We start from the raw sequence: 13,342 nt of genomic DNA, 5'->3' as shown, positions 1-13,342 counted from the left end.
TACATCATCATAGACTGTGCTCTTTAATTAAAAGCATTAAAGAGCGTTACAATACTAAAATAAACTGACCTTTCTGTACTGGCATTGGCCACACAATAAATTAAAAAAGATATCCAGACCTAAACAAATTATGTAGATAGGCTCTTTATCAAACATGTTTTCATGTAATAATTGACTTTTTTATTTACTAGGTTGGACTGTCAGCAAATGCCCAAGACCAAATGAGGAGAATGCTGTGTCAGAAGGAATCGAACTACATCCGGCTTAAGAGAGCCAAAATGGATAAATCCATGTTTGTTAAAATCAAGACTCTTGGAATCGGTGCTTTTGGAGAAGTGTGTTTAGCCAGAAAGACTGATACCAATGCTTTGTATGCAATGAAAACTTTACGGAAGAAGGATGTTTTATTACGCAACCAAGTAGCCCATGTCAAGGCTGAACGAGACATCTTGGCTGAGGCAGACAATGAATGGGTAGTACGACTGTACTATTCTTTCCAGGACAAGGACAACCTATACTTTGTCATGGATTACATTCCAGGTGGTGATATGATGAGCCTCCTGATTCGCAAGGAAGTTTTCCCTGAGGACTTGGCCCAATTCTATATAGGAGAGCTTACCTGTGCTGTTGAGAGTGTTCATAAAATGGGCTTCATTCACCGTGACATCAAGCCTGACAATATCCTTATTGACCGTGATGGCCACATAAAGCTCACAGATTTCGGGCTGTGCACTGGTTTTCGGTGGACACATGACTCAAAATATTATCAGAGTGGCAAGTATTAATACATTTTAAGATAATGTAGTAACATCAAGATATATGAAAATACACATTTCTAGAGAAGGCCAAGCAGTGTTTGACTAAAATAAGGCAATTGCCTTGATTGTTCAGACAAGTTGTTGGACCATGATCAGTAAAACATTACATATTTCTCCTTCATCCACTAGGGAACACTGGAGGCTTCAAGCAGTAGGGTATAGACTGTGCGAAGTGGAGATGGCACTTCAAATTTTTAATAAGTGAGACTAGCTCCTCCCCATCTATACCCACCTCCAAGCCCCAGTTTTAGCTTGTGCCCAAGTGGAGCTGGTTGTGTATACTAGGTTCTCCTATGGGTGTTAGGATTTTATCATAGCGCTGCTGCGCTGAAGTTGTGGACAAACAGGAAGCATCTGCCACTGCCTATTTGCTCCATGGGTGCTACAGGAAACTGATAGCCTACCTGGACTGAAAGTAAGACAGTGGTATTTAGGCAGGTCCGGAGAGCATTTAAGGCAGGTCAGTAACTACTCATATATCATTGATTATTTCCTCCTATGCCTAGTGGTTTCTGGCACTGCTAGGAGCGCTATTTGGGCAAGTGTGACTCTCTCCTGACTCTGTTTCTTCTTTTGACCTTTTTCACTAAACTTTTATGTTGCTTGTGTGGGGTCTGTATGTAGCATGACTGGCAGAGGCTCTGAAGGCATCTCAGAAACTATTTACTTGCAAAAAAATGTGCGGTTTAATTTACACAGGGGCAGTCATCTTACTCTGCAGGGATGTCCGAACCACCGCCATGGATGGCGCAGGTTACATCCTTTATCTCTCTCTGCTGAGCTGGAGGCTTCTCGGAAAGAAAGAGAGGCTTCCAGATCAGCAGTGCTGGAATAGGCATCATGGGCGAGGACCTTAGTGAAATACATGGAGGGTATTTCCAAAGCCATGGTTATTTCCTGTACCACTACGGGATCATCAGGTCTCAAAAAAGACTGTTGCCCTCAGTCGGACAATTCGGAGGATGAGGGTATGCCAGTTTTATAAGAAGGAGAATATGCTCCAGATATGCCTAAAAAACTCCAGGAGGAGTCTTGGCCGGTGTCCTAGGGTATAGAGGCTTTAATTTTTGCAATCCGCCAGGTAATGCAGATTCAGGAGGAGCACTCAACTCCTGCACGACAGTCTTACTTTCTAAAGAAACAAAGACAGACTGTTGCTTTTCTGGTATCGGAAGAGCTGGATTCTCTTCTGGTGTCAGCTTGGGAACATCCAGATAAAAAATTCAGATGTCCAGGTGGTTATTATCCTTTTACCCTTTTCCAGCAGATAGCAGCAGGAAATCTTGTGGGACTCCCTCTACCGTAGATCCATCAGTATTGCGACTGTCTAAGAAGACTACGCTGCCAGTTCCTGGGGCCACGTCTCTGAAAGGCACATCGGACAAGAGATTGGAGAATACTCTCAAATCCATTTACACAGCTGCAGGGGTGACACTACGCTCTGCGATTGTAAGCTGCTGGTCTAACAAAGCTTCTGAGCTTTGGGCAAAACAATTGGCTGATGGAATGAGAGAACAGCTGCCGGTGGAGGAGCTTATTCCGTTAGCAGAGCATATAGGTGAAGCTGCAACTTACTTGGGAGAGGCGTACAAAGACCTTTGCAATATCGCATCTAGGACTTCAGCTCTGGCGATTTTCAGCACATAGGGTGCTGTGGCTTAAACAATGGCAGGCAGATGCAGAATCTAAAAGCTGTGGAAGCACTTCCATTCGGGGAAGTGTATTGTTTGGAGAGGAACTAGATAAATGGATTTCTCAAGCTACTGGAGGTAAATCCACTTATATTCCATCTGCGGCTCCTCCCCCCTTAGAAGATCTTACTCGGGACCATCATCTCGGTCCTTTCGTACTCCGGGACATTCACGTGGTCGTTTCAGAGGAGGACCATCTACTTCCCGTGGTTCCAGAGGACGGGGCAGAGCCACATCTACATCTCATCAATCTGAGATTAAATCCACTACCAAGTCTAGTGCATTACTGGCTTCCCTCTCTCCCGGGGGACCCCAGAGTGGGAGTGCGTCTTCGGGACTTCAGAGAAGTATGGATGGAATCTTGTATGGATGCTTGGGTCCGGGATCACATCACTCAGAGATACAAGCTCAACTTTCAGTTTCAACCCCCACCTCGGTTTTTTACCACAGGTTTGCCAGTTTCCAACTACAGGAGTGTCGTTTTACAGCAAAATATAGACAAGCTTCTATACACCAGAGTGGTGGTCAACGTTCCCGGACATCAGACCGGAAAAGTTTTTTACTCCAGTCTCTCCGTGGTTCCGAAGCCAGACTGTTCGGTCAGACCTATTCTGAACTTGAAGGATCTCAATCCTTACCTAAGGATTTTCAAGATGGAGTTTCTGGGAATGATCAGGGACACCTTATGTCAGCGAGTGTTCCTCCCTCTGGAAAAGGTAAAATCCATTCAGGAGATGGTGAGGATGGTCCTTCGACATCGTTGGTCTCTGTCCACTTTGTCTGGCTGGCATACTTTTGTACGTTTTTTAAAGATTTGACACGTTTGCGGCCTTTGCAGTGCAGTATGGCCGGTTTGTCTTGCAGGCTTCTCAGCGCTCACCCGCCCGTGATGGGAGCTCTGGGACGTCCCCACTGTCTTGAAGCCTCCAGTGTCCTCTAGTGGATGAAAGAGAAAATAGGATTTTGGTACTTACGGATAAATCCCTTTCTCCGATTCCACAGGGGACACTGGACGCTTGCCCTGCTCTGTTCCTTCCTGCCAGGGTTGGGGTAATTTTATGTTATAACTGTTAGAGAATGGTTTGATATCTCTGGTTGTGTTACTGTTTTTCAACCTTTTCATATGTTCTGTGTTCTTGCTTCGCCTCCTCCTCTTCTGATTGTTTTTTCTCAGCTCCCCTCGGGCACAGTTTGCTAAGACACGGGCTGGAGGGGGGTATAGAGGGAGAGGAGCTAGTCACACTTCTTAAAAATTTAAAGTGCCAGCTCCACTTTACACCGTCTATACCCCACTGTTTTTAAGCCTCCAGTGTCCCCTGTGTAATCGGAGAAAAGGATTTATTGGTAAGTACCAAAATCCTATTTTAAAAGAAATCTGAACATCAATATACTATAGCAAGGTATACATAAGAAATGCATATTAAGGGACAGATTCAATTCAGTGCGATGTTACATTGTACCCTCATGCGATGTGTGGCTGTGCACAATGTAAGAAAATCTACCTGGTTTTAGATCATACCCTCCTGGGTAAATTTAATTTTCTCCCACGACTGAGCAAACTAGTTATATAGATTGTTAGTTTGATTGGACAATTACTTAATATGCAGTTCTTGCCACATTGTTTTGGATGTAGTCTGTTAACGTGCCTACACACTGTACGATTTTTTTAAATGATATTGCCGTTTTTCGACCGATAGGAACGACAAATCGTTTAAAAAGTGCCATGTGTAGGCATGATGCCGATGCGCTCTGCCGCTGTTTGCTGGTCGTGGTCGGTGATCTCTTCAACATGCAGAAAGATCATGACCTGTCTTTCACATTTTGTCACACATCGTTTCGTGTGTACGCACAATTAAGAATGTCATGGAAGACACAGATGCAGTGCGATCTGTGCGGCAAGCACCTGTGATAAAAGACACGGATGCTGGACGGATCAGTGTGATCCGTCCGTGCATCTGTGTAAAAAAAAAAAAAGACGCCCCTTCCCCCTCACAAAGCTCAACCAGCCCCTGACTTTGGAGACCCAGTACTGGTTGTGCAAAATACAGGAACAAACGATGTAAGGGTCCCCTGTATTTAGCACAACCAGCACTGGGCTCCGGGTTCTGGTTTTGGAAATACAGGGGACAAAAGCGTAGCGGGTCCCTTGTATTATCCATAACCAGCACTGAACTTTTTCTAGCGGGGGAGTATTACCACAGACAGGGGAACCCTTTCAGCAGGTCCCCTGGCCAAAGTTTTACCCCTGATCGCTAGTCACAAGTACTAGCATGAGGGGCATTACAGGCCTGCTAGTACCTGTAGTTCCACTGCAAAAGAAATATTTAAAAAAAAATGACATTACACACACACAACGTGAAAGTACAAGTTTATTAACACACACACATGCGCACACACATTCACAATAATTCATACTCTTAGTATCCCTATTTCCATTCACGCCCACTTCTCCAAGTAGATAATCCACGTGTACTGTAAAAAAAAAAAAAAAAAAAAATTTCCATACTCTACTCCTATACACGTGGATCACATCCATTTTTGTTCCTTCTAGGCATCCACGGGCTTGGCAAAACAAAATAACGAATAAACCTGGACCAGCGGACATTAGTATCACGCTATAAGGACAGTACTACCCATTGAAGTCAATGGTGGGTACCGCTCATTGGCTGAGAGGCCGAAGGCTCGCCTCTCTCAGCCAATGAGCACTCTGCATCGGGAATTCTATAGTGAAATCCCTCCGCTGAGCCGTCATTCGGGTAGTACTATCCTTAGAAGACGGTACTAATGTCTGCTGGTCCGGGTTGTTTTTGGTTTGTTTGGCCAAGCCTGTGTATACCTACATGGAAAGAAGAGGACGTGATCCACGCATAGGAGGAGGTGAGTGTGGAAATTTTTTCTATTTTTTTTTTTACAGGTACACGCGGACGTGAATGGCTACAGGGATACTAGGTGAGTATGAGTGATTGTGAATGTGTGTGTGCATGTATGTGTTAATAAACTTGTACTTTCGCAGTGTGTGTGTCAGTTTGTTAACAAGCCCACCGAAGGAGGAGCAAAGGAGAGAAGGAAGACTGGTACACACAAGAATCTCTCTTACAAGGACAGAAACCGATGACCAGGAAAGTTAGCCCATGTGAAGCCAGGTGTGTCAGGACGGGTGCCCTGTTCACCCTATGGACTTTGAAGACAGAATGTTAACAAAGGTAAATTTTACCATCTCTCATTTTCTTCTTCAGAGTCCATAGGGCTCCACAGGGACCTTGGGGACATCCCAAAGCAGTTATTCAAGGGTGGGGACGCTCCTGAGCTGAGAGGAGAATCCTGCATCTAAACGAAGAATCTCTGAGAGGCAAATGTATCGAAGGAATAGAACCTACGATAGTTGTGGACCAAAGACCACATGGCCGCCTTACAAAGCTGTTTAGCTGAGGCGCCACAGCGGGCTGCCCACGAGGGACCCACAGAGCGAGTGGAATGAACAGTGACAGTAGCCGGTGGTACAAGAATGTTTGCCTGTGTGTAAGCCTTTGAGATAGACATTGGCCAGATGGCTTTGCATGGCTGTTTATTGACTGGCCATCCCTTCTTGTGAAATCCATATAGCACAAATAGGGAGTCTGTTTTCAGAAGAGAACTGGTACGATCCACGTAGATCCTTAGAGCACTGACCACATCTAAGGAGGCCTTACTAGCCGCGAGGTCTGGTGATTTGAAGGCTGAGACTACAATTTCCTCATTTAATATGGAAGCGAGTAACAACTTTGGCAAGGAAACCAGGGTGAGTCCAAAGAACAGCCCTGTCCTGGTGAAAGATCAGAAATGGTGAGCGACCGGAAAGCGCCCCTAACTCTGGCACCCTACAGGCGGATGCCATAGCTAGGCGGAAAAGAGTCTTTGCTGTGAGTCACTTGAGCTCCACAGATTCCAAGAGTTCAAACGGAGTGCTTAGCATGGCCTGGAGAACCACTGACAAATCTCACGGAGCCACAGGAGGGACAAAGGGGGGTTGTATACAGAGGACACCCTGAAGGAAGGTGTGGACATCCGGCAGTGAAGCAAATCTACGCTGGAACCAGATGGACAGAGGTGAGACATACACTTTCAGCGAGGTAAGGCGGAGTCCGAGGTCCAATCCAGCTTGGAGGGAAACCAGGACTCTAGCAACCTGAAATACCTGAGGGTCATAGCTCTTGGTATAACACCATTGGAAGTATGTATGCCACACTCTACAGCAGGGCTCGACAAATTCTGGGGGCCAGGTTGCCATGGCTACCAGATTTTGCTGCCTGGCTACTAGATTTTGTAGTGAGGGAGGAAGCAGATCCTCATTGGCTCTGGCGGACATTTGTGCCTATAGTATTGCGGTGTTCCTATCATACACAGGAGTGCATGTGCTGAGTGTCGCCTGCGGTGACTGCTGTGCCTCTGTCCTTCCCGGCCTGCGCTGACTACTCCTCTGCATCCTGGCCTGCTCTGATCCCTGCTGTCTGTCCCAATCTATACTGATCCTCCTGTACATCCCGGCTGCCTACGGTCTCCTATCTCCGGCTGCATAGAGCTCTCCGGTAGTATGGTCTGTGGGTGTGATCAGGAGGGGAGGAGGGTGGTTTTGTTGTACTTTCTGGCACCATTATTTTATGTGAAATGTGGTCCTTTATTACTGGAGGGTGGGGGATGGAGCAAGGGAGCTGTGCAGAGCAGTGAGGGGGCCTCCATTTACTGTATCCATTCAACTGTGACCATTTTGTGGACTAAGTATAGTGTGTATAACAGTTGCATAACACACGAGCTGTGCTCCTCACTCCTGTAATTTTTTGGGAGGATGGGGGTCTGGCTCCTACACTTTCATCCTGATTTTAGAAAAATTTGTCAAGCCCTGCTCTACAGGCGTCTACGAAGGCTGCTTCAGTATCCCTTTTTCTGGACCCGTTTAGCGGCAGCTTGGGATTGTGTCTGGAGGCCATGAGGTCCACCTCTGATAAGGTCCATTTGCTCACTAGGAGTTGAAAGACTTCTGGGTGGAGAGACCATTCCCCGGAATACACATTGTGACGACTGATGAAGTCCGCTTTCGAATTGAGAACTCCAAGAATGAATACTGCTGAGATGGCTTGGAGGTGGCCTTCGGCCCATGTGTAAATACATGACACTTCTGCCGTTGCTGACGGACTTCGAGTGCCGCCTTGGTGATTTATGAAGGCCACTGCTGTTGCGTTGTCGGACTGCACTTGCAGAGGTTTTGCCTGAAGGATGTCCTGAGCCAGAGTAAGGGCCCTGTAGATAACTCAGAGTTCCAATACTTTGATTGGCAGGGTCGACACGACCAACGGCCCTGGAAGGAGCGTTGACCAGTCACTGCACCCCAGCCCCGAATCGGCGCACACGTAATTGAAGTGCGGTGATCTTGTCTGCTGTCAGGAGGATTCCCTGATCCTGAGAATCTAATGGAGCTCCCAGATGGACCATCCTTTTGTGAAGGGTTCAGGGAGGACTTTTTCCAGTTGATTAAGCAACTGTGCCTTTGTAGGAAGGCAATGGTTACCTGAAGATGGTGTTGAAGAACCTCTGCACAATAAGCTGTAGGAAAGGGATAACAAGAGGTCAGGAATTTTTTAAGCTGAAACCTCTTGCTAAGCTGTGGCCATGTGTTCAGCTAGTTGATCCGAGAGCGGAAACTCTGCCAAGGCCACTTTTTGACGTTTAAACAGTGGGTACTTTGATTTGGGGGCAGGCTCGTTGTCTTCTATCTGTAGGATAGATCTGACCAAAGCAGGTATATTAATCTTAGACTGAATCTCTTCCTCCCCCAAGGGGGACTCTGTGTTAGAGACCAGCCTCATCTGCCTCCCCAGATGACACCTCCAGAATCTGAGAGCTGCATAGACTGTGAAGATAGCACAGGATGCTTAGTAATCTTACTGGGTAGTGGCTTCTCACCTTGCAACAACAGATATTGCTTGTACCTGTTGTGGCAACCCCATAGGGGGAATTACTGCCGGAACTGCTTGGCGGTCCGCAGTAGTAACAAACACCTGAGAAAAGGAAGCTCCAGGGCAGGGGCTGGAGGGTCTAATTGGCCTGATTAGGAATAACACCTTGCACATAGTCCATCCTGCATTAAATCCTCCTCATTTAAGCCTGCAGCACATACTTTGCATGAGAGCGGTATGGGAGCAACTGCTTGCTTGCTACTCTTGCCTTTGCTAGACATGGCTCACAATATGGCACTGAGCAGTATGCAACCACAAAATATAGGAAAGTGTTCTAAATACAAGTATGTATGCAGTGTAGTGATCCTGTCTATACTTGGATAAGCTGCAGGAGAGCACAACACCGAGTATGGCACAGTGCAGTGACCAACAGTATGTGACAACCTTCACAAATACAAGAAATGTGAGGTACAGAAAACTCTAAATACACCTGTATAATAAGGGTAAGAGAGAGAAAAGGGAGAGGCATAAGCTAACAGTATAGAAAAATTATAGACAGACGGCACTAGCAGACGTCACATACAGTGCAGAAAACAGTGCAACTACAAAGGGCACTACAATCAATTACTTATACTCCGTGTCTGGTAGGCTATAGTGTTACCTAACCTGGCACCAAGGAGAGGTATGTAGGGGGACCAGACCCAGCGTTTCCCAGAGAGAGCTGTAGCTGGGCCTGTAAAAGATGGTCGCTGGAGACCTCTGAGGGGGCGGAGGAGGAGAGCAACTTAGAGAAGCTAGACCTCAGAGGAATGGCTCCCTGAGCTGACTGGCTGCTGTAATAGGGAAAGCTGACCTCGTCACGCAGATGGAGCTGTCGTTCACACTCAGCACCTCCGGTCTGCCACCTGAGACCAGAGGTAAGACTGCCCAGCCGTGGGCCACTGCGAGCGGTGACCCGCGTTACCTTCCCCTGGAGTCCGGGTTGCAGTCTGGGTCTTCCCGCGGGGCCGGCTAGCAAGGTCCCTGCAGAGAGCACCAGTCGCAGCTGGTGTTTTGCGGCGCCAGGAGTGGTGATGGAGCAGCAGCTCAGACGTCCCGCTGACAGTCTGATGCTGCGCACTTGGTAGTAAAAAAAAAAAGAGAAATAAAGTAACGCCTAAAAATAAACCTTTGGGCTTTATTTCCTGTCTGACACCAAGCAAGCTGATTTGGATCAGGGCGGGGTATAGGGGGAAAGGACCGTTGCATCCTGGCAGTTAAAAGCTTAACTATTTGGTGTCCGGTCCTTATCCACCACCTACACCCCAAGATCTCCCTGTAGACCCTATGGGCGTCGAAGAAAGAGAGTTAACAAAGGTAAGTTTTACCAGAACTCTCATTTTTTTAAATATTTATATTGCAGTGGAACTACAGGTACCTGCGGTCCCGTAATGTCCAGCATTCTGATACTTGTGGGTCTCCAAGTACCAGCATACAGTCAATTGCACCACACTATACACTACACTATCAACCCGGCACCCACGGTGCCCCGGGCTATCAGTCTGGGGTGCCCTGGAGAGGAGGACCCCTTTATTGGGGGAGGGTTCCTAACTCCTCAGGGATCCCCGGTCTGGGCCAACTAACTGTCAGGGGTAATGCTTTGGTTGGGGATCCCAGTGAAAGGGTTACCATAGCTGTAGCATTACACCCCCGCTAGAAAACTTTCAATGCTGGTTATGGATAATATGCTTTTTGTATTTCCAAAACCAGGACCGGCACAGAGCCCAATGCTGGTGGTGCTAAATACAGGGGACCCCTACATTTTTTTGTCCTCTGTATTCAGCACAACCAGGGACGGCTGTGAAAAGCCTGGGGTTGGTTGTGCTTTGGGGTGGGGGGGGTGCTGTTTTTTTTTTATTTATTTTTATTTCTACTTCAGGGTCCATAGGGGGTCCACAGGGTTGACCTTGGGGTATAGGTTGGGAACCAAATCCGGGCACCACGCAGTTAAAGCTTTTAGCTCCCAGGATGCACTGGGTCCACTCTCCCTATAACCCCACCCCCAAGCCAGAGGCACCTCAGTTTAAGTTGGTGCCCGGCCGGAGTCGGGTCACCGTTAGCGCAGGGGGAGCTGATTAGCAGCCCCTAAGCTTATTTTATTTTTTTAGGGACAAAGTTTTTTCCATGGACTTTGGACTCTTCAGAGCGGCAGCGTCGGACTGTCCATAGGACGTCTAAGCTGCCGCTCCGTCACCCCGCTGGCGCTGAGACGCCAGTACAGATCTGGGGATCTCAGCGGGACCCCAGAGTCTGTACTAGCCGGACTCTGTGGGCGCCCAGGACTGCTGCCGGATCCACGGGGAGCAGGTAAGGTCGCGGATCACCGCTTGCGGTGATCCGCGCATTTCAAATGCAGTCCTGTGCCTCCGGTCTCAGGGGACAGACCGGAGGCGCCGGCAGTGGCGGCGGGCCCCCCATACCCCGTGTGTCCACTAGACCACCAGGGACTTAACGATCGGTGCAGGGAGCCGGCGTCCCGGGGGTTAATAGCCGGCCAGGGGAGGCAGCCTTCCCTGTTACAGCGGCTCCTCCCCTCAGCTCAGCGCGCCTTTCAGTATCCATAGTCTGGCGTCGCTGAGCTGCTTCCTCCGCGGGCCACGCTTCTTCTGAGGTCTCCAGCGGCCATTTTATCTCTGTGGTGCAGCAGAAATCTCTGGAGATGGCAGTGAGTCCAGTCCCCCTGCGTACCTCACCATCAGGTCAGTGTACACAGCACTGTAGCCTTCCCAGACACTGAATCTGGGCAGTTGAATGCAGTGTAATAGTGCAGTATATTATATGTCATGTTTATGTATATATGTATATATCTGCATTGTATGTGACTTATGCTAGTGCTGACTGTACTTTATTCTCTCACCTGTCAGTGTATATCTATCCCTTTTCTTTATCTGCCCTAATACAGCTGTACTTAGGGTGGTTCTGAGACCTCACATTTATATACTTGTTAATATTTGTGTGGTTTGTCACATACTGTTGCGTGCTGCACGTTGCCATATTTTAGATGGAACTGTGTGTTGCATACGCTGAAAATGGGTCCCTGCAGCTAATTTTTGGCATCAGTCAGGACCAGTATAGCGCTGCTTAATATTTCCGCCAAGATTGGTCAGATATGTCTGACCAGGAGATAGAGCGTTATACTGCACCCATTTTTACTATCCTGCAAGTCATGTGCTGCAGGTGTTAGTGCGGAGGATTTGACTCATAAAGGGTTCTGTATGTGGCGTCATCTGGTGCCGGCCTCTTTCACGACCCCCTTGGGCGGTTTGTTTTCTCGGGATCCTCTCAATTGCGGATCGCCGGGCGGGCCCCATTGTTGTACCTCACTTGGGGTTACTTCACCATACTGCCCTTTTCATCTCAGGGTATCTCGCAGCTTCTTGCTCTCTTCCCCTGTGACACAGACTACCGCTCCCTGCAGGGTTTTTTCGCAGTATATGAATTCCCCCTGGTGCCACAATAGTCTGTCATTCCCCTTGCAGGGATTACCACAACAGCCACCCTGGGTGGATGTCGTTTTCTACGAAACGCTAATTGGCGTGGTTGACGCCCTGTGGTTACTTCCCAGTTGGCTCTGCCGTGAACTGGGTACTGTTCGGGGCTCTTTCCCTCTTACACGGGGGGAAGCCTATTTCAGGTATTATTATCCCTGCTTTAGGGCTGGTAACAGGTCCATTCTGGTTAGAGTGAATGTTGACCTGCACCTGTATCATACACCCTCAGTATTGCGTGCCTTCGGGTTCCCTGTTGCTGACTAGCGGGTGGATCGCATAGCGGGACTCTGGCTGTTGCCAGATAGGAGGTGTTACAACAGTGTTTGGCCTCCTGTCCCAAATTCCCTGAGGGTCATCACGAGCCCCTCCTGGGGGGGATGGGCGTGTTACTCGTCTGATTACAGACGTTACTACGCCTCCCATTCCTGCGTGGTCGGATTCTTCGGATCCGTAGGTGGTAACTCTGCCTGAAATCAGTATACTTGCTTTCAGGAGTTGTTATCCATCCTACCATGGCTATAGCATGGTTGGTTAATACTATTGCATATTGGGTTGATGCATTTGTAACGTTTTTTCCCCTCCAACACGTCGGGGGTTCAAATGTATTTGGTCGCTCACGTAATATATGCTGTTGTCATAGGTGGAAATGCCTATATTGGATACCAGTCTCCTAACTTTCAGAGTTCCGGCTGCGACTGTATCCTCCGTAATACCCTATGGCTGCGCTCTGGGAATGCAGAGGTGCAGATACCATCTTTAGGGTTGATATTGTTTGGTCCTGACCTTGACAAGATTGTAGTAACATTGGCAGTATTACTAACGACAAGTTTACCGCTTTCAGCTATGCCCACTACAAGGCCTCAGACTAAGTCTGTTAAGTCTTTTTTGTCCTCTGGGTCAGCCTAAAGGTCTGTTTCTTCGTAGACTGTCGGCATCTACAAGGGCCGACATATCCAGTACCGAGCAGGCCTGGACTGCCAGCCGATCCTGCTTCTGAACCTACGGATATCTCTTCAGCCTGACGGGACAGGCCTACAACTGGGAGATACCGATTTTCTCAGTTCGCCCGGTATTAGTGTCAAGTTGCCGCGGCTACGTGGGTAGGAGGGTACGCCCTCTTTACAAGGGCCTTACAGATCCAGAAAGCTATGCAGTTGTTGCGGTAAGCGGAGCTAATTAGGCCATCCCCACTATCTCAGTGAGGGACTGGTTGTTCTGCTTTCTTTCTGGTGCGGTGGCTGAATGGTCCTCTTTGGCCTATTCTCTGTCTCAATTCCCTGAACCAGTTCCTAAAGCTACCTGGGCTCAGGAGGAAATCCCTATGCTCCATCATACGATGTTTGGAACCTGGGGACTTTATGGTATCACTGGAT

General features: G+C 48.1%; 1 protein-coding gene across 1 annotated transcript in view; it reads left to right on the top strand.

Annotated features, from left to right (window-relative positions):
- The window catches only part of LATS1 (large tumor suppressor kinase 1), a 115,396-nt gene that overhangs the window by 90,382 nt on the left and 11,672 nt on the right, over positions 1-13,342 (top strand). Inside the window, exon 5 of the mRNA XM_088456203.1 lies at positions 192-774. Coding sequence (XP_088312329.1) covers positions 192-774 — 583 coding nt within the window. The remainder of the gene's footprint in view (positions 1-191; positions 775-13,342) is intronic.

The sequence above is a fragment of the Taudactylus pleione genome, unplaced genomic scaffold (assembly GCF_031769625.1).
Source record: "Taudactylus pleione unplaced genomic scaffold, aTauple2 ptg000006l, whole genome shotgun sequence".
NCBI lineage: Eukaryota > Metazoa > Chordata > Amphibia > Anura > Myobatrachidae > Taudactylus > Taudactylus pleione.
The sequence above is the reverse complement of the archived record's forward strand: the minus strand, read 5'-3'. Positions and strand labels throughout refer to the sequence as shown.